The sequence below is a fragment of the Gadus chalcogrammus genome, chromosome 5 (genome assembly GCF_026213295.1).
Source record: "Gadus chalcogrammus isolate NIFS_2021 chromosome 5, NIFS_Gcha_1.0, whole genome shotgun sequence".
Taxonomy (NCBI): Eukaryota; Metazoa; Chordata; class Actinopteri; order Gadiformes; family Gadidae; genus Gadus; species Gadus chalcogrammus.
This window is the reverse complement of record NC_079416.1, coordinates 22,222,905-22,246,052: the sequence shown is the minus strand read 5'-3', so window position 1 is coordinate 22,246,052 and position 23,148 is coordinate 22,222,905. Positions and strand designations below refer to the sequence as shown.

General features: G+C 51.5%; 3 protein-coding genes across 4 annotated transcripts in view; 1 reads left to right on the top strand and 2 right to left on the bottom strand.

The window, feature by feature from the left end:
* Positions 1 to 804: 804 nt before the first annotated feature.
* Positions 805 to 10,129, bottom strand: kiaa0586 (KIAA0586 ortholog). Its single transcript, XM_056589792.1, has 19 exons — positions 9,759 to 10,129; positions 9,218 to 9,290; positions 8,927 to 9,112; positions 8,621 to 8,786; positions 7,029 to 7,211; positions 6,263 to 6,588; positions 6,079 to 6,171; positions 5,316 to 5,500; positions 4,659 to 4,795; positions 4,305 to 4,453; positions 4,084 to 4,231; positions 3,823 to 3,928; positions 3,416 to 3,570; positions 2,605 to 2,648; positions 2,111 to 2,221; positions 1,690 to 1,897; positions 1,471 to 1,610; positions 1,171 to 1,240; positions 805 to 1,002 (listed from the first exon to the last, which is right to left on the bottom strand). The coding sequence occupies exons 1-19, from the start codon at positions 9,818 to 9,820 to the stop codon at positions 908 to 910; spliced, it is 2,637 nt and encodes an 878-aa protein (XP_056445767.1). The 5' UTR covers positions 9,821 to 10,129; the 3' UTR covers positions 805 to 907.
* A 4,457-nt stretch (positions 10,130 to 14,586) lies between these two features.
* On the top strand, positions 14,587 to 16,451 carry timm9 (translocase of inner mitochondrial membrane 9 homolog). Of its 2 annotated transcripts, none has more exons than XM_056589959.1 (4): positions 14,587 to 14,707; positions 15,392 to 15,453; positions 15,534 to 15,629; positions 15,719 to 16,449. In XM_056589959.1, exons 2-4 carry the CDS (start codon positions 15,415 to 15,417, stop codon positions 15,851 to 15,853), a joined length of 270 nt encoding a protein of 89 aa, XP_056445934.1. In that variant the 5' UTR covers positions 14,587 to 14,707; positions 15,392 to 15,414; the 3' UTR covers positions 15,854 to 16,449. The 2 variants fall into 2 exon arrangements, with proteins under 2 accessions (XP_056445934.1, XP_056445935.1); XM_056589960.1 differs by lacking the exon at positions 14,587 to 14,707 and adding an exon at positions 14,714 to 15,086 and having other exon boundaries at positions 15,719 to 16,451.
* The window catches only part of arid4a (AT rich interactive domain 4A (RBP1-like)), a 27,631-nt gene continuing 20,913 nt past the window's right edge, over positions 16,431 to 23,148 (bottom strand). The window contains exons 24-25 of the mRNA XM_056589955.1: positions 22,642 to 22,788; positions 16,431 to 17,012 (exon numbers count right to left, since the gene is read on the bottom strand). Of these exons, the coding sequence (XP_056445930.1) occupies positions 16,930 to 17,012; positions 22,642 to 22,788 (230 nt within the window). The 3' untranslated portion in view covers positions 16,431 to 16,929. The remainder of the gene's footprint in view (positions 17,013 to 22,641; positions 22,789 to 23,148) is intronic.

Genomic DNA, 23,148 nt, shown 5'->3' with positions numbered 1-23,148 from the left:
TCACTAGAGCTCACCCCCCCTCACTAGAGCTCACCCCCCCTCACTAGAGCTCCCCCCCCCCTCACTTGACCATAGCCCCCTCTCAAGTCCGGATGATGGGGGCGATTCAAATTGAATCGCCCCCATCATCATATATTTGATGTAAACAGACAAAAAATGGTCGGAAAGCCTACAGAAACGCTAGATGGTTATGGTGTGACGATCACATGATTAAAAATAGACTGGGAGCGCTGGTTTATTCAGGAACTATTCTTTTGGGAGCATGCTTTTGCAAGTAGTTCGCTGCCCCACCTGCCCATACGGACGGCACGCGCCCGCTATCACGTCATCCGAAGCCAAGTTCATAAGGACCTCTTTCTCTGTCGCCATCACAGAACTGGCATCACTGGTGTGTGTGTGTGTTCGTTATCTCACTGTACCGTTGTGTAGGGGGGTTATAGTGAGCGTGGTCGAGTGGGAGATTCCCCACACACCCTGGCGTTGGACTTCAGGTGGACAGGAAACTGAACGCTCTGGCCAGGCGCAGCTCCACACACACACACACACACACACACACACACACACACACACACACACACACACACACACACACACACACACACACACACACACACACACACACACACACACACACACACACACACACACACACACACACACGTCCCCTCTCCTTCATCATATAAGACATGTGACCATGTTTAAAATTAAACCCCAAAAACATTTTTGGGTTCCCTACTCCATTATAACCTAACTATAAACGGATATTTAAATGTTTTTTTGAAATTAACAGAACGAACACCATCATCATCAGTCAAGCATCAAATTTAGACAAGCATTTATTTGAAAATATAATAAAAAAACATTATTTGTTTGAATAGTAAAACCTCCCCCCTCCCCGATGACATCATCAGTTATCCTCATCCTCCTCTTCCTCGTTGATCAGCAAGGGAAGAAGGACCTGAAGCTTCCTGCGGCCACGCATCACTTCCTGTTCCTGTTCCCCTGCACAACACACAAACACACGTCTTTGAACTCTGTCTACTGAGGGGTGTGTGTGTGTGTGTGTGTGTGTGTGTGTGTGTGTGTGTGTGTGTGTGTGTGTGTGTGTGTGTGTGTGTGTGTGTGTGTGTGTGTGTGTGTGTGTGTGTGTGTGTGTGTGTGTGTGTGTACCTGGCAGGGTGGGGTCGTAGGGTCTCACCAGGGTAGGTTGTGCTCTGAGAGCCTCCAGAGGCCTGGAGGCCTGATAACACACAGCTGTTAGACAGGACATCATATATAGTAATATAATAATCATATTATGAAAGTTCAAACAACCGTCTCTTAGGATCTGTCCAATCAGAGAGAAGCAGGGGCGTGGTTTAGGGACAACTGTGTTGGGAACAACAATGTGTCTGTGTCTGTGTGTCTGTGTGTGTGTGTGTGTGTGTGTGTGTGTGTGTGTGTGTGTGTGTGTGTGTGTGTGTGTGTTACCTTAGGTGTGCTCTCCATCGGTGGGGGTGAGTGTGATTGGTCGGCCTGAAGCGAGGTGTTCATCCCAGCTTCACCGATTGGCTCGGCCTTTAGGTCTCCCATGGTTACTGGGCCCTGATTGGTCGGTGCGTAGCGTAACCCTGGGAACACAGCAGAACCACAGCGTGTCAGACACCGGGGGTCCCGGAGCCGGGGGCCGCTGGTCTGAGGTCGCTCTACCTGCCGTCGCGCTGTCGCTCTTCTCCTGCTCCCCTTCTCCTCCTCCTCCTCCTCCTCCTCCTCCCCTCCTACTCCTGCTGGGGTTTGTAGTCCTCTGGGAGTTTGTAGTCCGTTGTTGCCGGGGGTCCGCTAGGGAGGATGTGTGACCCCCCCTGACCTCCCCGATGCTCACCTCCTCCCCCTCCTCCACCTCCTCCCCCCAGGACCCCTGGAGAACACAAGAGGTCAGAGGTCATCAGATCACATCACCTTGACCACCGTCTCCAAGGTTACAGGAGCTGTGTGTGTGTGTGTGTGTGTGTGTGTGTGTGTGTGTGTGTGTGTGTGTGTGTGTGTGTGTGTGTGTGTGTGTGTGTGTGTGTGTGTGTGTGTGTGTGTGTGTGTGTGTGTGTGTGTGTGTGTGTGTGTGTGTGTGTGTTACCTCAGGTTGGGGGCGGGGCTCAGAGAGTGTGACTTCCTGGTCGATCCTGGCCAGCAGGCTCAGCGTGGGGTCATGACCTCCGACCTGTCCTTCACTAGGAGGGTCGTAGTCCTGGAGAGGAGCAGAACGTTTAACACATGTCACGATGAGGTCACGATGTCATGATGATGTCAGGATGGTGTCACGATGAGGTCACGATGAGGTCACGATGAGGTCACTATGAGGTCACGATGATGTCACGATGATGTCATGAAAGACTTCACGATGATGTCACGATGTCACGATGGTGTCATGATGATGTCACGATGATGTCATGATGATGTCACGATGATGTCACGATGGTGTCATGATGAGGTCACGATGATGTCATGATGAGGTCACGATGTTGTCATGACAATGTCACGATGGTGTCATGATGATGCCACAATGGTGTCATGATGAGGTCACGATGATGTCACGATGAGGTCACGATGGCGGAGAGGAAGCTGTCTCACCATCTCCTGAAGCTCCCGCAGAGAACTGGAGAAACTGCCGTCTTCTAGGGACAGACAGACAGACAGACAGACAGGTAGGTAAGACGGATGATAGAGACAGACAGACAGACAGACGAGAGAGAAAGACAGACAGACAGTTGAGAGACAGACAAGAGATGGACAGACAGATATACCGACAGACAGTTAGTATGTGTACGGTTATATCACTCATCTATTGGGTCTCTGTGTGCATTTAGCGGTCTGTCTCACCTGTGTGTGTACCTGTCTCCCTGTGTGTGTACCCGTCTCCCTGTGTGTACCTGTCTCCCTGTGTGTACCTGTCTCTCTGTGTGTACCTGTCTCCCTGTGTGTACCTGTCTCCCTGTGTGTGTACCTGTCTCCCTGTGTGTGTACCTGTCTCCCTGTGTGTACCTGTCTCCCTCTGTGTACCTGTCTCCCTGTGTGTGTACCTGTCTCCCTGTGTGTACCTGTCTCCCTGTGTGTACCTGTCTCCCTGTGTACCTGTCTCCCTGTGTGTGTACCTGTCTCCCTGTGTGTACATGTCTCCCTGTGTGTACCCGTCTCCCTGTGTGTACCTGTCTCACCTGTATGTACCTGTCTCCCTGTGTGTGTACCTGTCTCCCTGTGTGTGTACCTGTCTCCCTGTGTGTGTACCTGTCTCCCTGTGTGTACCTGTCTCCCTGTGTGTACCTGTCTCCCTGTGTGTACCTGTCTCCCTGTGTGTGTACCTGTCTCCCTGTGTGTACCCGTCTCCCTGTGTGTGTACCTGTCTCCCTGTGTGTACCTGTCTCCCTGTGTGTACCTGTCTCACCTGTGGGGTAGTAGCAGCTGACCAGCAGCTCTCCCTCTGAGATGTGTCTCACTGCAGGCTCCGCCCCCCCGGCCACCACCAGGCTGCTGCTGCTGGTGCTCAGGCTGATACCAGCAGTACTAGTACTACCAGCAGTACTAGTACTACCAGCCGTACTAGTACACACACTGTGGTCCTGAGGGGGGAGGGCAGGGGGGGAGGCAGGGGGAGGAGCAGGGGGGAGGGGGCGGTTCCCCTCTGATGCAGGTTTCACCCTGAGAGACAAAACACCACACACATTAACACTGAGTGTGTGTGTGTGTGTGTGTGTGTGTGTGTGTGTGTGTGTGTGTGTGTGTGTGTGTGTGTGTGTGTGTGTGTGTGTGTGTGTGTGTGTGTGTGTGTGTGTGTGTGTGTGTGTCTCTCACAGTGAGTGTGAGTCGGGGGTCCCCTCAGCCAGGATAGGCGGGTCGTCGTCCAGGGGGCGTGGCTCCGGGGTGGGGGTGGGCGTGGCCACCAGCTCCACGTCAGCCACTAAGAACACAGGAGGCTATGGTGAAACAAGCTGATTGGCTGGCGTGGAATGGGTGTGCGTGTGCGCGTGTTCGTGCGTGTGTGTGTGTGCGTGTGCGTGTGCGTGTGCGTGTGCGTGTGCGTGTGTGTGTGTGTGTGTGTGTGTGTGTGTTAACCTGTGTGTGAGGGCCAGGGTTCTGCTGGCTCCGGGCTGGGGGGTCCGGAGGGGGGGGGGGTCTGCAGGGGGGGGCTCTGGGGACTGTCCGGGTCCAGGTCTGGGACTGGGCTGGGTACTGGGGTCGGAGCTGGGGTGGACACCAGCAGCTGTGGACCCAACACAACCTGTCAGACAGACAGACAGACAGACAGACAGAACCACAGACTAGGGGGTGTGTACCTGCTCTGCCGCCCCCGGTCCCGGTCCTGGTCCTGGTCCTGGTCCTGGTCCCGGTGGGTCTCTCTGGGACAGCATCAGGGTCCCGGTCTCCACCAGAACCTCCCTGACGTACCGGCGCAGCAGAGGGGAACCGACCCCAGCAGGACCCTCTAACACACACACACACACACACACACACACACACACACACACACACACACACACACGCACACACACACACACACACACACACACACACACACACACACACACACACACACACACACACACTGTAGGCAAACATCCAGGTGGTAGACAGGATGGCGGGTAGACGGGTGGAGAGGGAGACAGACAGGCGCATGGGTGAAGCCTCACCGGGTGAACGGTGTGACCCCGAGGTGACGCTGTCCTCCTCGGCCTCTGATTGGCCACTCGTTTCATTAAGGGCGGGGTCAGGGGGAGGGGGGCTGTACATCTGACAGATGACCCTGGTCATCACCTGCTGCTCCACCCTGGAGGGGGGGAGAGAGAGACCAGAGAGAGAGAGAGAGAGAGAGAGAGAGAGAGAGAGAGAGAGAGAGAGAGAGAGAGAGAGAGAGAGAGAGACCAGAGAAAGAGACCAGAGAGAGAGAGAGACCAGAGAGAGAGAGACCAGAGAGACAGAGAGAGAGAGAGACAGAGAGAGAGAGAGACAGAGAGAGAGACCAGAGAGAGAGAGACCAGAGAGAGAGAGAGACAGAGAGAGACAGAGACAGAGACAGAGACAGAGAGAGAGAGCAGAGAGATCAGAGAGAGAGAGAGAGACAGAGAGAGAGAGCAGAGAGATCAGAGAGAGAGAGAGAGAGAGAGAGAGAGAGAGAGAGAGAGAGAGAGAGAGAGAGAGAGAGAGAGAGAGAGAGAGAGAGAGAGAGAGAGAGAGAGAGAGAGAGAGAGAGAGAGAGAGAGAGAGAGAGAGAGAGAGAGAGACAGAGAGATATTGAGACACACTGTGAGAGAGACCGACAGAGGGGGGAGATATCGTCAGAGACCCACCACTCCAGCAGCCGGTTCTCCAGGGCGTCTCCCCGCTGGATGAGGCCCAGAGCGGAGGCCTGGTCCTGGGCAGGGAGGGGGGCGGCGGAGGTGGAGGGGGGGAAGGCCGGCCCGTGGTAGAGAGCAGCGGGGGGGGACCGATGTCCAGAGACCTCGATGAGCAGCTCCTCCTGAGCACTGTCCTCCTGGGGGGGGGGGGGGGGGGGGTCACAGCTCAGCATTGGGTCTGAGAGTGGTCGTAGTGGGGTGAGCTGTAGTGAGGGGGGGGGGTGAGCTCTAGTGAGGGGGGGGGGGGTGAGCTCTAGTGAGGGGGGTGAGCTCTAGTGAGGGGGGGTGAGCTGTAGTGAGGGGGGGTGAGCTCTAGTGAGGGGGGGGGGGGTGAGCTCTAGTGAGGGGGGGTGAGCTCTAGTGAGGGGGGGAGAGCTCTAGTGAGGGGGGGAGAGCTCTAGTGAGGGGGGGTGAGCTCTAGTGAGGGGGGGAGAGCTCTAGTGAGGGGGGGTGAGCTCTAGTGAGGGGGGGGTGAGCTCTAGTGAGGGCGGCTGAGCTCTAGTGAGGGGGGGGTGAGCTCTAGTGAGGGGGGCTGAGCTCTAGTAAGGGGGGGGTGAGCTCTAGTGAGGGGGGCTGAGCTCTAGTGAGGGGGGGAGCTGTAGTGAGGGGGGGTGAGCTGTAGTGAGTGGGGGGGGGGGGTCAGCTCTAGTGAGGGGGGGTGAGCTCTAGTGAGGGGGGGGTGTCAGCTCTAGTGAGTGGGGCTAAATCCAGTTACCTGAACAACATCCACTACAGAGAGGAAACCCGTTCCTGGGAAGAGCACCTCTTCCTCCTCCTCCTCTTCATCATCACTCCTTTCTGTGACGATCTGAAAGTCAACAATTACTGAGATTATTCCAGCATGTTGTTTCCTCAGGCTAGCATCAGGCTAGTAGGAGGATTAGAGCAGGCTAGTTCACCTGTAGTTCAACTGTTGCTTTCTGATTCAACACTTCCACGGCAGCCATGTTGGATCCACTGGGGACTTCCACGGCAGCCATGTTGGATCCACTGGGGACTTCAATGTCCGCCATTTTGGATCCACCGGGGACTTCAATGTCCGCCATGTTTGATCCACTGGGGACTTCAATGGCCGCCATGTTGGATGCAGTGGGGACTTCAATGGCCGCCATGTTGGATCCAGTGGTTGGGTGCGCGGCGGCCATGTTGGATCCAGTGGTTGGGTGCGCGGCGGCAATGTTGGACGTCTCTGGATGTTGTATCAGCGGTCGTCTGGACGACAGCCCTGAGAAAAAAAAACACCTTAAACTAACTAACCAGTTAACATTACCTAACCACTACAATATGATGTGGTTAATAACTAGTAACGAGTTGATATGGTTAATCCTTAGTTATAAGACCTATTTAATGTGGGTAATTACTAGTTATAGTACCAGTTATTATGGTTAACAAGTGAATAGAACGGTTAATAACTAGTAATATGGTTAATTACTAGTTATTGATAACATGGGTAATAACTAATTATTGCTACTCGCTAGCATGTGTAATAACTAGTTATTGGTATTAGTTAATATGGTTAACTAGTTATTGGTACTAACAAACATGGGTAATAACTAGTTATTGCTACTCGCTATCATGTATTACAGCTAGTTATCAGTAACGGATTAAATTAGTAATAACTAGTACTAGTTAAGGTTATTCTAGTTACCAGTACTAGTTACTAACCAGTTACGAGCTCCTGACCGAGGGGGACGGCCACGGGGAGCCAGCGCTGGGCCCCGTCCTGGGACCGCTGGTTGCCGTGGGCAACGGGGGCATGGCTGCAGGCGTCCTGGACCGGTTGTCTTGGCAACCGGGGGGGAGTGGCAGATTGATCGGTCTGAGTTCTAATAGACTTCATCTGGACTCCTGAGAGAGAGAGAGAGAGAGAGAGAGAGAGAGAGAGAGAGAGAGAGAGAGAGAGAGAGAGAGAGAGAGAGAGAGAGAGAGAGAGAGAGAGAGAGAGAGAGAGAGAGAGAGAGAGAGAGAGAGAGAGAGAGAGAGAGAGAGAGAGAGAGAGATGATTAGAATCCCAACCTCAAGTTTGACCGGTTTTGTAAGTTGAAGTTGCAAACACAGACACTGAGACACAGACACACACACACACATACACACATACATACCCCCCCCCCACAACACTTCTTCCTGGTCTCTCCTCATCGTCTCTCCTTCTCCTTCCCCCCCCCCCCCCCCCCAGCATTGAGACCACAGAGCGCAGAGGGAAATGAGTATAAAGGCTCAGCACTATGTTTGTTTCTGTTTACATCTTTTCTTTTCTCAACCCCATGTGTCATCAACACTCGTATCAGTACCAGCAGTTTGTAAGTCATTTGTCAGTAATCGATGTGTCATATTTTGGTTCTCAAATTCACCAGATTGATGCATTTAAATTCAGTTTTTCAAGATCGCGAGCCCCCCACCAGAGTCTCCAAAAATCCTGTGGGCAACACTGAGTGGAGGAGAGGAGATGGGAGGAGAAGAGAGGAGAGGAGAGGAGAAGAGAGGAGAAGAGAGGAGAGGAGAGGAGAGGAGAGGAGAGGAGAGGAGGAGAGGAGAGGAGAGGAGATGGGAGGAGAGGAGAAGAGAGGAGAGGAGAGGAGAGGAGATGGGAGGAGATGGGAGGAGAGGAGAGGAGAGGAGAGGAGAGGAGAGGAGAGGAGAGGAGAGGAGGAGAGGACAGGAGAGGAGAGGAGAGGAGAGGAGAGGAGAAGAGAGGAGATGGGAGGAGAGGAGAGGAGAGGAGAGGAGAGGAGAGGAGAGGAGGAGAGGACAGGAGAGGACAGGAGAGGAGAGGAGAAGAGAGGAGAGGAGAGGAGAGGAGAAGAGAGGAGAGGAGAGGAGAGGAGAGGAGAGGAGAGGAGAGGAGAGGAGAGGAGAGGAGAGGAGAGGAGAGGAGAGGAGAGGAGGAGAGGACAGGAGAGGAGAGGAGGAGAGGACAGGAGAGGAGAGGAGAGGAGGAGAGGACAGGAGAGGAGAGGAGGAGAGGAGAAGAGGAGTGGAGGAAAGGAGTGGAGAGGAGGAGAGGAGAGGAGAGGAGAGGAGGAGAGGAGAGGAGGATTACCCTCTTCCTATACACACACCCAAAGACAAACATCAACACACACTGACACACACACACACACACACACACACTGACACACACACACTGACACACACACACACACACACACACACACACACACACACACACACACACACACTGACACACACACACACACACACACACACACACACACACTCCTCCCTCTGGGGGTCCACCCCCCTGTAGGGCGTCTCACCCCGGCCGCTGTCCACCGGTGGGGGTCTGGCCGGGTCCCTGTGTCTGGGGGGGCCCGGGGAGGGGGGTCTGAGGTAGGGGGTCTTCTTCAGGGCGCCCCTGGAGGAGGGCCCCGGACCCCTGGGTGGAGCCTGGTCCTGGTCCTGGTCCTGGTCCTGGTCCACGGCCTGCTCCCACACATAGAGGGGGGGGGGGGGGGGTCAGAGTGGGAGAGAGAGAGAGTGTGAGAGTGAGTGAGTGAGTGAGTGAGTGAGTGAGTGAGTGAGTGAGTGAGTGAATGAGTGAGAGAGAGTCCCTGGGTGCTTACTGATCTGGCGTTGGGCTGCTGTCGCCTACTTCCTCTTCCTGCCTTGACACCGCCTGGTTGCCTGGGAACGCCCAGTGGCCTTGGCCCCGCCTTCCTGGCAGGCAGCGAGGGACCTCCTCCTCTTCCTCCTCCTCCTCCTCCTCGAGGAGCAGCGGTGGGAGCAGAGGAGGTCTGCACAGAGGAGGTCTGCACAGAGGAGATCATCACATGACCCCATCGTCCCAAACTCCCGTCGTCGTGACATCATCGTGACATCATCGTGACATCGTCGTGACATCATCGTCATCTCACCTGGGGGTCATGTGACAGATGGGTGATCCACGCGTCCACCGTCCTCCTGACCCTCAGAGCCTCGCTGCAGTCCCTGCACACGCACACTCACAGGTTAAGCTAGGTTTGAGCGGCTACAGGCTATGTGTAGCTAGGTGTGATCGGCTACAGGCTAGGTGGAGCTAGGTGTGTGTGGCTACAGGCTAGGTGGAGCTAGGTGTGAGCGGCTACAGGCTAGGTGTGAGCAGCTACAGGCTAGGTGTAAGCGGCTACAGGCTAGGTGTGAGTGGCTAGAGGCTAGGCTAAGCTCGGTGTGAGCGGCTACAGGCTAGGTGTGAGCGGCTACAGGCTGGGTGTAGCTAGATGTGAGCGGCTACATGCTAGGTGTGAGCAGCTACAGGCTAGGTGTGAGCACCTACAGGCTAGGTGTGAGCGGCAACAGGCTACATGTGAGTGGCTACAGGCTAGGTGTGAGCGGCTACAGGCTACGTGTGAGCAGCTACAGGCTAGGTGTGAGTGGCTACAGGCTAGGTGTGAGCGGCTACAGGCTAGGTGATGCTACCTGTTGGCCGACAGGGCGTCCAGCTGAAGGTGCAGAGCCTCAGTGTCGCGGGCTCTCAGCATGGCGTCCACGTTCTCCTCCAGAACCTTCCGCTGTCTGCGGACGTCCCGGAGAACCAGAGCCGCCTCCTGCACCACGGAGGGAGGAGGAGGAGCTAGGGCAGAGGGAGGAGGAGCAGGAGGAGCTAGGGCAGAGAGGGGAGGAGCATAGAGAGGAGGAGGAGGAGGAGCTAGAACAGAGAGAGGAGGAGCAGAGAGAGGAGGAGCAGAGAGAGGAGGAGGAGGAGCTAGGGCAGAGAGGGGAGGAGCAGAGAGAGGAGCAGGAGGAGCTAGAGCAGAGAGGGGAGGAGCAGAGAGAGGAGGAGGAGGAGCTAGAACAGAGAGAGGAGGAGCAGAGAGAGGAGGAGCACAGAGAGGAGCAGGAGGAGCTAGAACAGAGAGGGGAGGAGCAGAGAGAGGAGGAGGAGGAGCTAGAACAGAGAGAGGAGGAGCAGAGAGCGGAGCAGGAGGAGCTGGGACAGAGGGAACCATGGTTGGAGAACATCCACCGGGAGCTGATAGGATGGCTGACTGGACAGGCCCTCCTCCCACCTAGAAGACAGACAGACAGCTCAGACAGACAGCCAGCCAGCCGGTCTGAGCTGACCCTCCTACAACATGCTATTTTAGTGAGGCATAGTTGTTCTCTATCTGGGCTGTGATTGGCTCTCCCTAGTCAGATGGATGGTTCCTTCCTCACCTGATTGGCCCGCTGGGTCCGACTTTCTGAAACACGTCTGGTTGATATGGGAACCCTTGAAGCTCCTCTGACGATGGCCACGCCCATGTAGGAAGGAACAGAACAAACAGGAACAGATGCTATCGTTATGGCAATGCTGTTACTATGGTGATATTGCCACAGAAGCATATTGTATACAAGTCTATTATAGATAAGTATTTTATACTGTGTAAGTATCTATAATTTCCTCCTCCTCCTCCTCTTCTCCTCCTCCTCACCTCCTGGTCCCTGATGGCCGGAGGTCCTTGGTTTCCTTGGAGGTCCCGGGACTACGGCTGGACATGTGTTTGGTTGGTCTTCTCTGATTGGTCAGGAGGGGCCAGGCCTGACCTGATGACACACACACACACACACACACACACACACACACACACACACACACACACACACACACACACACACACACACACACACACACACACACACACACACACACACACACACACACACAAACTTTAAGTAAAGGTAATTAACTAGTCAGTAAACATCCATATCAGTAATACTATTATCACTAACTAGCCTGATAAAGGTAGTTAGTAAACATCTAATATCATTAACACTATTATCACTAACTATCCGATCAAATTAGTCAGTAAACATCTAATATCATTAACATTATTATCACTAACTATTCTGATCAAACTAGTCAGTAAACATCTAATATCATTAACATTATTATCACTAACTATTCTGATCAAACTAGTCAGTAAACATCTAATATCGTTAACATTATTATCACTAACTATTCTGATCAAACTAGTCAGTAAACATCTAATATCAGCAGTAATAACGCTAACTAGTCAATAAACAACTAATAGCTGTAGTAATATTATCAAAAACTAGTCAGTAAGCATCTAATATTAGTCGTAATCTCACTTACTACCCTGATAGCACTTCACGTTCTCTTTTACCTGAGTGAGGAGGTGCAGCAGGAGGGGAAAGGTGAAGGGTCGAGGGGGGGTCAGGGGTCACGGGGGCGTGGCCTATGCTCATCTTGCAGGTGGAGTCCAGAAGGTGCCTCTGATTGGAGGACAGATACATTTTAGAAGTCTTACGACTTCTCTGGTCAGTTAGTACTAGTATAAGTATTAGTACTAGTATAAGACAGTAGTACCTGCAGCATAGGTGCTGGTTCTGCAGTATTAGTACTAGTATACGGTAGTAGTGCTGCAGTATTAGTACTAGTGGTAGTAGTTTCAGTACCTCCAGCAGCAGTTGCTGGTTCTGCAGTATAGTATAGTACTAGTGGTAGTATTAGTATTAGTGGTAGTAGTAGTTTCAGTACCTCCAGCAGCAGGTGCTGGTTCTGCAGTATTAGTATAGTACTAGTGGTAGTATTAGTAGTAGTATTAGTATTAGTATTAGTACTAGTGGTAGTAGTAGTTTCAGTACCTCCAGCAGCAGGTGCTGGTTCTACAGTATAGTATAGTACTAGTGGTAGTATTAGTACTAGTATTAGTATTAGTACTAGTAGTAGTAGTAGTTTCAGTACCTCCAGCAGCAGGTGCTGGTTCTGCAGTATTAGTATAGTACTAGTGGTAGTATTAGTATTATTGCTAGTATTAGTACTAGTGGTAGTCGTAGCTTCAGTACCTGCAGCAGCAGGTGCTGGTTCTGCAGGATCTCCAGTCTGTGCAGCAGATGATCTGAGGTTCTGCAGCTCAGCTCATCCTGAGGGCTGACCACCACAACACAATGACACACAACACAAACACACAACACACAATGACCCACAACACAAACACACAACACACAATGACCCACAACACAAACACACAACACACAATGACCCACAACACAAACACACAACACACAATGACCCACAACACAAATACACAACACAGAAACAACCAATACACAACACAGAAACAACCAATACACAACACACAATGACACAAACCACCCACACAACAGACCTTTTCATCTCCTGGAACCTCCTCAAAGCATCCGTCAGCTGGGAAACCCGGAACTCCAACTGACTCTGAGCCTACACACACACACACACACACACACACACACACACACACACACACACACACACACACACACACACACACACACACATTAACAAGGCAACACACCATCAACAACAATACAAAGGACAATAACAGACTCACACATAACTCAAGTACACTGTAGATTCTAGAACAACGCAACACACTATATAACATAACAACACACTATATAACAAGACAACATACTATAAAAAAACACAAATCCAGAAGATTTGATCTACACCACGGTACAGACAGTGTCCTCAATACAGCAGAGTGTTTTACTTGGATCAGAGGTGCTGTAGCGGCTAGCGTCGCCGCGGTAACAGCTCCCTGTTGGCATGACGACAGACAGCCAGTCTCAGGGTTAGGGACGGGATCCGAGAAGTGCACCTCCCCCTCTAGCCTCCTGGGGGCGCTGTGGGACCTGTGGAGGAAGCAGACACCTGGGATAACATCATCGGATACGTCCATGCATAGACGTTATCAAAAGGTATAGAGCTAGGGCATCTAGAGCTAGGTAATGTACAGCGTAGAGCTGGGTGATGCAGAGTGTATAGAGCTGGGTGATTCAGAGATTAGAACTGGGCGATATAGACTGTAAAGAGCTTGGAGAGATTGAACTATTCCGCTGCTCTAGGATCTAGAGTAGAACCAGATGATAGAGGGTATAGAGCTAGGTGATGTAGAGTATAAAGACCCAGGATCTAGAGAGAACCAGGTGATATAGAAGATATAGGGCTGGATGATTTAGACTGTATAGAGCTAGGGGATGTAGAAGGTACCTGTGTTGGAGGCCTTGGAAAGGGTGGTTAGCCGTGAGAACCTCCTGACCTGAAAACAGAACCACTGGAGACTGGTCCGTCAGTACTAGGGACTGGTCCGTCAGTACTGGGGACTGGTCCGTCAGTACTGGGGACTGGTCCGTCAGTACTGGGGGATGGTCCACCAGTAAAGGAGACTTTTCCTTCAGTGCTCGAGATTGGTCCACCAGTATAGGAGACTGGTTCGTCTGCACTAGATGGTCAACCATCGACCGACTAGTCCCTGGCTTCAGCTTGTCCTTGTTTGACGTCTGTGGTCGCTGACCAGGCTTCCTGGTCCCTGGGTGGACTCGGACTGGGGGTCTTGGTTTGGACTGGTCTGAGGGGCTGGGTTTGGACTGGTCTGGATGGCTGGGGTTGGACTGGTCTGGGTGGCTGGGTTTAGACTGGTCTTGGTGGTGAGATCGGGTGGACAGGACTGTAGTGGTTGAGCGGATAAGGACGTTGCCGGCATCAGAGCTGCAGGTGGACACGTCTTCCAGCCCGCTCTCACCCGGTACCCAGGAGAACGTCCTCATGACGACATCATAACGTACAGGTGTTTTGTTGAGGATGAGGCGTCGTGTTGTTGTCGCGCTACGGAAGCCGAGCGGGGCGATGTTTTTAAATTTCCCGCTCCGCCAACAACGAAGTAAGAAAGAAGAAACGAGAAAAACCACAAACTCGCTACGATCTCCTCATGTAAACGACGGAGGATTCTCCCGATGTACAGACTCTAAACCCTGGACACATTGTTTACCTCAAGCGATAAGGAAATATGTTAATAACAGTCAGCAGTTGTTGCTGACAACAACCCGACGTCTTCCTGTTTCCCTGGCGTCGGGTGCATTCCAATTTGACAGCTTCCGGTTTCCGTGGCCTCGGGTGCGTTCCAACTAGATATCATATATTAGTTATATCTTGCACCAATTTGAATAAACTGATAAATAATCTAATAAAAAAATATATTTATCGTATTCATGAATTAAGGTTCTTTATTTCAATAAGCAACCAGAGTATTGTTTATTAAAACGACACACATTTTGTTTAACAGTACCATATCAAAGTAAATCTAAATATTTTTTTAGAAAACATAACATATAAAAGGCAATACATATTTGTATTAAAACTGTAGTCCTTTTATATATTGATCGATCTCGTTTATGTCTGTACGTTCCAATAATCACAGTTGATAATCTAGTTTCAAAATAAAATCCAGATAAAACACAAGAGCTAATACAGGGGGTCGGACTTTTACTTTGAAAACGAGGGACCGAGTTTCAAACCGGAAGTATTCCCCGTCTTTGCTGTCACATGTCCTTGGGTCCAGAATCCTTCTTCACAATTCCCTTCCTCTGTTTGCTGAGATAGACAGGTAGGAAGACGCTTTTACTGTTTTTTTGATGGGACACTAGGTCCGCTGTTGGCCGGAGATGATTGGAGGTCGCTCCTGTTAGCTCCAGGGTCCCAGAGCCATGCGATCCCACGAGCCTGAAGGTTACCAACAGGACCGCTCGGAGCTCGTCCACTAGGATGGGAGCTTAATGTTAACATGATGGTCGACAAGGAGATCCAGGGTCTCAGGGTCATACTGCATCTGTATTATCTGTTTACTTTAGGGAAGTGTCCGTTTTTAACATTATTATTACATCATTATACTCTATTATTATACCCTCCGATAGGAAACAAAACCTACACTGGACGATGTGGATCTGAGTTAAAATCTGTCTTTTTGGTTGATCACGCAAACTCAGGTGCAGTCACGGGAAACTCGTGTGTGATTCAGGTGGTTGGTTAAAGGAAGGGCTTTCCGTCGATTGGATCATAGTCCAGTTCACCACAAACCTACAGCTTCTACCACCCTATAGTTCGGTAGCGAATTCTAATGTGTGGCAATGAATACCATAGCTGTGTTTTGATTCACGAGTCGTGTGTGACCAAGAAAAGTATTGTGTTGATAACCCACACGGACTCTGTGTAGCAGTCTGTACTTTATGATTGAGCTTAGTGCTGGAGAGCTGGTCTCGGTAGATGCTTATCCGTCTGTTTGTGTTCAAAGGTCCCTCTTCCCTGCTATAAACGATGGCTGCTCAGGCGACCGAATCGGACCAAATCAAACAGGTGAGGGCTCCCATCCCGACCTATCCGTGGCCGAACTCCCTGTAGGGCTGGAGAATAACGTGAACTTGTGTGTTGAACAGTTCAAGGAGTTCCTGGGAACGTACAACAAGCTGACGGAGAACTGCTTCATGGACTGTGTGAAGGACTTCACCACCAGAGACGTGAAGCCTGAGGAGGTAACTGGGTCCTTCAACACCTTCATCTTCCTCGTCCCTCCCCAAACCAGCTGCTCTGAGTTCTTCTCATCTTCCTCCTCCCTCCACAGACCAGCTGTTCTGAGAGTTGCCTCCAGAAGTACCTGAAGATGACCCAGAGGATCTCGCTGCGCTTCCAGGAGTACCACATCCAGCAGAACGAGGCGCTGGCAGCCAAGGCCGGCCTGCTGATTCAGCCCCACTAGGGTTCCTTCGCTCGGCCCCAGCTCAGCCACCCCCCCATCCACCAGGAGGACTCCGGCGCTGGTCTCGGGGGTCCGGCACCATTTCAGTTCCATCACGTTCTCATCTTGCCTGAGACCCCAGGAACTGTTCTGCCACAAGCTGTAGGAGCGCTCTGAAAGGAGAGCTGCCTATTGGTTGAAGTCACTCTCCCTCCCCCATCCCCCCACAGGGTTTGGTGTCACCGGAGCATTCATTTCCTCTTTGTACAGGAAGCGTGTGACCAAGGCCTGGGACTTTTGTTTACGTTCAGGATTATTCTGTGTGTCTTGTTTAAAATAAATGTTACTTCAGTTAAACAGATCTTGCTTTCCTAACTGAAGATAAACTTGTTCTAGATGTGAACAGCTGCTAGGGATGCTAGCGGCTGGGGTCGGGTTTTGCTTCCGCAATACTATAAAAAAAGAAATTATGGCAACAACGGTTCCGTCCTACAGAGGGCGCTACAGCGCAGGGTGAGTTTGCATCAACTATGTTCCGGTAAAGAAATATACAAATTAAATGTCCCGACACCGCCTGTCTGTATAATCGTAACAATTCAACATAGAATACATATAGTACACATTGAGGTCCCTGCTGGTCATGTGAGGAGGCGAGAGGGTGGTAATATTTAAAAGCTTTATTAGAAACGGAGAGCTCTGTTTTTATTTTACATAAAGATACAACAAGGTCACGGTTCAGTATTTACACGGCTCTCTGGAGCTCTAACAAAAACATAGAAAACAATCATTCTGAATATACCGCTACAAAGGTGGCTTTCATACAAAAATTATAGAAATCATTTACAGTTGTGTAAAATGCATCTTTCAAATTTATGTCCATGGAGCCGGAAGCAGATGTAGAAAAGAGGGAATAAATACGTCATATGTCTCGGAAGGGGGGGGGGGGGGGGGTTACCATGGAAACCGGGTGACACCTACTCCCTGCCATTGGAGGGTTGGCCTTGCGTCCTGGGTGGGCGGGTACAGGTGCTATTCAGTAAACCAATCAGGTGTTCCGGAGCCCCCAGCGAGAGGGGGGGGAGGGAGGGGGCGTGTCATCACCTGCACTCCACTGCCACAGAGCTCTGGGGAGGGGTCATGCCCTCTGACCCCGATGAGGTCGACACTGTGGTGTTGGACACTAGAGAGAGGGAGGGAGAGAGAGGCTGGTGTTAGACACTAGAGAGAGAGAGGGAGAGGCTGGTGTTAGACACTAGAGAGAGAGAGAGGCTGGTGTTAGACACTAGAGAGAGAGGCTGGTGTTAGACACTAGAGAGAGAGAGAGGGAGAGGCTGGTGTTAGACACTAGAGAGAGAGAGAGAGAGGCTGGTGTTAGACACTAGAGAGAGAGGTAGAGAGAGGCTGGTGTTAGACACTAGAGAGAGAGAGGTAGAGAGAGGCTGGTGTTAGACACTAGAGAGAGAGAGAGAGGCTGGTGTTAGACACTAGAGAGAGAGAGAGAGAGAGAGGCTGGTGTTAGACACTAGAGAGAGAGAGAGAGAGGCTGGTGTTAGACACTAGAGAGAGAGAGGCTGGTGTTAGACACTAGAGAGAGAGAGAGGCTGGTGTTAGACACTAGAGAGAGAGAGGTAGAGAGAGGCTGGTGTTAGACACTAGAGAGAGAGAGGTAGAGAGAGGCTGGTGTTAGACACTAGAGAGAGAGAGGTAGAGAGAGGCTGGTGTTAGACACTAGAGAGAGAGAGGGAGAGAGAGGCTGGTGTTAGACACTAGAGAGAGAGAGAGAGAGGCTGGTGTTAGACACTAGAGAGAGAGAGGTAGAGAGAGGCTGGTGTTAGACACTAGAGAGAGAGAGGCTGGTGTTAGACACTAGAGAGAGAGAGAGAGAGGCTGGTGTTAGACACTAGAGAGAGAGAGGTAGAGAGAGGCTGGTGTTAGACACTAGAGAGAGAGAGAGAGGCTGGTGTTAGACACTAGAGAGAGAGAGAGAGAGGCTGGTGTTAGACACTAGAGAGAGAGAGGGAGAGGCTGGTGTTAGACACTAGAGAGAGAGAGGGAGAGGCTGGTGTTAGACACTAGAGAGAGAGGGAGAGAGAGGCTGGTGTTAGACACTAGAGAGAGAGAGGCTGGTGTTAGACACTAGAGAGAGAGAGAGAGAGAGGCTGGTGTTAGACACTAGAGAGAGAGAGAGAGAGGCTGGTGTTAGACACTAGAGAGAGAGAGGGAGAGAGAGGCTGGTGTTAGACACTAGAGAGAGAGAGGGAGAGAGAGGCTGGTGTTAGACACTAGAGAGAGAGAGGCTGGTGTTAGACACTAGAGAGAGAGAGGTAGAGAGAGGCTGGTGTTAGACACTAGAGAGAGAGAGAGGCTGGTGTTAGACACTAGAGAGAGAGAGGTAGAGAGAGGCTGGTGTTAGACACTAGAGAGAGAGAGAGAGAGGCTGGTGTTAGACACTAGAGAGAGAGAGGGAGAGGCTGGTGTTAGACACTAGAGAGAGGGAGAGAGAGGCTGGTGTTAGACACTAGAGAGAGAGAGAGAGAGAGAGGCTGGTGTTAGACACTAGAGAGAGAGAGGTAGAGAGAGGCTGGTGTTAGACACTAGAGAGAGAGAGAGAGAGAGAGGCTGGTGTTAGACACTAGAGAGAGAGGTAGAGAGAGGCTGGTGTTAGACACTAGAGAGAGAGAGAGAGAGGCTGGTGTTAGACACTAGAGAGAGAGAGGGAGAGGCTGGTGTTAGACACTAGAGAGAGAGGCTGGTGTTAGACACTAGAGAGAGAGAGAGAGAGAGAGGCTGGTGTTAGACACTAGAGAGAGAGAGAGAGAGGCTGGTGTTAGACACTAGAGAGAGAGGCTGGTGTTAGACACTAGAGAGAGAGGTAGAGAGAGGCTGGTGTTAGACACTAGAGAGAGAGAGGTAGAGAGAGGCTGGTGTTAGACACTAGAGAGAGAGGTAGAGAGAGGCTGGTGTTAGACACTAGAGAGAGGGAGAGAGAGGCTGGTGTTAGACACTAGAGAGAGAGAGGTAGAGAGAGGCTGGTGTTAGACACTAGAGAGAGAGAGAGAGAGGCTGGTGTTAGACACTAGAGAGAGAGAGGTAGAGAGAGGCTGGTGTTAGACACTAGAGAGAGAGAGGCTGGTGTTAGACACTAGAGAGAGAGAGAGAGAGGCTGGTGTTAGACACTAGAGAGAGGGAGAGAGAGGCTGGTGTTAGACACTAGAGAGAGAGAGGCTGGTGTTAGACACTAGAGAGAGAGAGAGAGAGAGAGGCTGGTGTTAGACACTAGAGAGAGGGAGAGAGAGGCTGGTGTTAGACACTAGAGAGAGAGAGGTAGAGAGAGGCTGGTGTTAGACACTAGAGAGAGAGGGAGAGAGAGGCTGGTGTTAGACACTAGAGAGAGAGAGAGAGAGAGAGGCTGGTGTTAGACACTAGAGAGAGAGGTAGAGAGAGGCTGGTGTTAGACACTAGAGAGAGAGAGGCTGGTGTTAGACACTAGAGAGAGAGAGGTAGAGAGAGGCTGGTGTTAGACACTAGAGAGAGAGAGGCTGGTGTTAGACACTAGAGAGAGAGAGAGGCTGGTGTTAGACACTAGAGAGAGAGAGGTAGAGAGAGGCTGGTGTTAGACACTAGAGAGAGAGAGAGAGAGGCTGGTGTTAGACACTAGAGAGAGAGAGAGGCTGGTGTTAGACACTAGAGAGAGAGAGGGAGAGAGAGGCTGGTGTTAGACACTAGAGAGAGGGAGAGAGAGGCTGGTGTTAGACACTAGAGAGAGAGAGGTAGAGAGAGGCTGGTGTTAGACACTAGAGAGAGAGAGAGAGAGAGGCTGGTGTTAGACACTAGAGAGAGAGAGAGAGAGAGAGGCTGGTGTTAGACACTAGAGAGAGAGAGAGAGAGGGGCTGGTGTTAGACACTAGAGAGAGAGAGAGAGGCTGGTGTTAGACACTAGAGAGAGAGGCTGGTGTTAGACACTAGAGAGAGAGAGGGAGAGGCTGGTGTTAGACACTAGAGAGAGAGAGGTAGAGAGAGGCTGGTGTTAGACACTAGAGAGAGAGAGGTAGAGAGAGGCTGGTGTTAGACACTAGAGAGAGAGAGAGAGAGAGGCTGGTGTTAGACACTAGAGAGAGAGAGAGAGAGAGGCTGGTGTTAGACACTAGAGAGAGAGAGAGGCTGGTGTTAGACACTAGAGAGAGAGAGAGAGAGAGGCTGGTGTTAGACACTAGAGAGAGAGAGGGAGAGGCTGGTGTTAGACACTAGAGAGAGAGAGGTAGAGAGAGGCTGGTGTTAGACACTAGAGAGAGAGAGGTAGAGAGAGGCTGGTGTTAGACACTAGAGAGAGAGAGAGAGAGGCTGGTGTTAGACACTAGAGAGAGAGAGAGAGAGAGGCTGGTGTTAGACACTAGAGAGAGAGAGGGAGAGGCTGGTGTTAGACACTAGAGAGAGAGAGAGGCTGGTGTTAGACACTAGAGAGAGAGAGGGAGAGGCTGGTGTTAGACACTAGAGAGAGAGAGAGGCTGGTGTTAGACACTAGAGAGAGAGAGAGGTAGAGAGAGGCTGGTGTTAGACACTAGAGAGAGAGAGGGAGAGAGAGGCTGGTGTTAGACACTAGAGAGAGAGAGAGAGAGGCTGGTGTTAGACACTAGAGAGAGAGAGAGAGAGGCTGGTGTTAGACACTAGAGAGAGAGAGAGAGAGGCTGGTGTTAGACACTAGAGAGAGAGAGAGAGAGGCTGGTGTTAGACACTAGAGAGAGAGAGAGAGAGGCTGGTGTTAGACACTAGAGAGAGAGAGAGAGAGGCTGGTGTTAGACACTAGAGAGAGAGAGAGGCTGGTGTTAGACACTAGAGGGAGAGAGAGGCTGGTGTTAGACACTAGAGAGAGAGAGGTAGAGAGAGGCTGGTGTTAGACACTAGAGAGAGGTAGAGAGAGGCTGGTGTTAGACACTAGAGAGAGAGAGGCTGGTGTTAGACACTAGAGAGAGAGAGAGAGGCTGGTGTTAGACACTAGAGAGAGAGAGGCTGGTGTTAGACACTAGAGAGAGAGAGAGAGAGGCTGGTGTTAGACACTAGAGAGAGAGAGAGGGAGAGGCTGGTGTTAGACACTAGAGAGAGAGGTAGAGAGAGGCTGGTGTTAGACACTAGAGAGAGAGAGAGGCTGGTGTTAGACACTAGAGAGAGAGAGAGAGGCTGGTGTTAGACACTAGAGGGAGAGAGAGGCTGGTGTTAGACACTAGAGAGAGAGAGAGAGGCTGGTGTTAGACACTAGAGAGAGAGAGAGAGAGGCTGGTGTTAGACACTAGAGAGAGAGAGAGGCTGGTGTTAGACACTAGAGAGAGAGAGAGAGAGGCTGGTGTTAGACACTAGAGAGAGAGGTAGAGAGAGAGGCTGGTGTTAGACACTAGAGAGAGAGAGAGAGAGGCTGGTGTTAGACACTAGAGAGAGAGAGAGGCTGGTGTTAGACACTAGAGAGAGAGAGAGAGAGGCTGGTGTTAGACACTAGAGAGAGAGAGAGAGAGGCTGGTGTTAGACACTAGAGAGAGAGAGAGGCTGGTGTTAGACACTAGAGAGGTAGAGAGAGAGGCTGGTGTTAGACACTAGAGAGAGAGAGAGAGAGGCTGGTGTTAGACACTAGAGAGAGAGAGGCTGGTGTTAGACACTAGAGAGAGAGAGAGGCTGGTGTTAGACACTAGAGAGAGAGAGAGAGAGGCTGGTGTTAGACACTAGAGAGAGAGAGGTAGAGAGAGGCTGGTGTTAGACACTAGAGAGAGAGGTAGAGAGAGGCTGGTGTTAGACACTAGAGAGAGAGAGAGGCTGGTGTTAGACACTAGAGAGAGAGAGGTAGAGAGAGGCTGGTGTTAGACACTAGAGAGAGGGAGAGAGAGGCTGGTGTTAGACACTAGAGAGAGAGAGAGAGAGGCTGGTGTTAGACACTAGAGAGAGAGAGAGGCTGGTGTTAGACACTAGAGAGAGAGAGAGAGGCTGGTGTTAGACACTAGAGAGAGAGAGAGGCTGGTGTTAGACACTAGAGAGAGAGAGAGAGAGGCTGGTGTTAGACACTAGAGAGAGAGAGGTAGAGAGAGGCTGGTGTTAGACACTAGAGAGAGAGGTAGAGAGAGGCTGGTGTTAGACACTAGAGAGAGAGAGAGGCTGGTGTTAGACACTAGAGAGAGAGAGAGGCTGGTGTTAGACACTAGAGAGAGAGAGGGAGAGGCTGGTGTTAGACACTAGAGAGAGAGAGAGGCTGGTGTTAGACACTAGAGAGAGAGAGAGAGGCTGGTGTTAGACACTAGAGAGAGAGAGAGGCTGGTGTTAGACACTAGAGAGAGAGAGAGAGAGGCTGGTGTTAGACACTAGAGAGAGAGAGGTAGAGAGAGGCTGGTGTTAGACACTAGAGAGAGAGGTAGAGAGAGGCTGGTGTTAGACACTAGAGAGAGAGAGAGGCTGGTGTTAGACACTAGAGAGAGAGAGAGAGGCTGGTGTTAGACACTAGAGAGAGAGAGAGGGAGAGGCTGGTGTTAGACACTAGAGAGAGGTAGAGAGAGGCTGGTGTTAGACACTAGAGAGAGGTAGAGACAGGTAAAGGTAGAGAGAGAGAAAGGTGGAGATAGAGAGGTAGAGGTAGAGAGAGCGAGAGAGACACTGGTGTTAGACGAGAGAGAGGTAGAGAGAGACTGGTGTTAGACAAGAGAGAGGTAGAGAGAGAGGCTGGTGTTAGGCACTAGGGAGAGAGAGAGGTAGAGAGAGACTGGTGTTAGGCACTAGGGAGAGAGAGAGAGAGAGGTAGAGAGAGACTGGTGTTAGGCACTAGGGAGAGACCGTACCTTCCCGCTCCTTCTTCTTGAGCCTCTTGCGGCGCCGGTCGATGGAGGCCACCTCCGACTTGAGGCTCAGGTAGTACTTCCTGATCTCCTGCAGCTTGTCCTGCAGGAAGGAGACGCGCTCACTGCTGGACATCCTGTCCAGCTCGTCTGGAGGAGCAGAAACAAAGAGGGGAATACAAGCTTATTCAGCGGGGTTGTCCTCTCTCTCCTTTGCCATCTTTTCCGAGGTTCCACACACCCTAACCCTAACCCATCACTGGAGTCGCACCGAGGTTGTGTTTGATGCTTTTAGCCTGCCATCAAACCGGTGTTCGAGGCCTAGCGAGCTCCATCACATGCCTGCCTAGAGGCCTACTTAGAGGCCTATCACTCCATCACAGGCCTACTACGAGGCCTACCGAGCCCCATCACATGCCTGCCTAGAGGCCTACTTCAGGGCCTGCCTAGAGGCCTACTTCAGGGCCTACCAAGCCCCATCACATGCCTGCCTAGAGGCCTGCCTAGAGG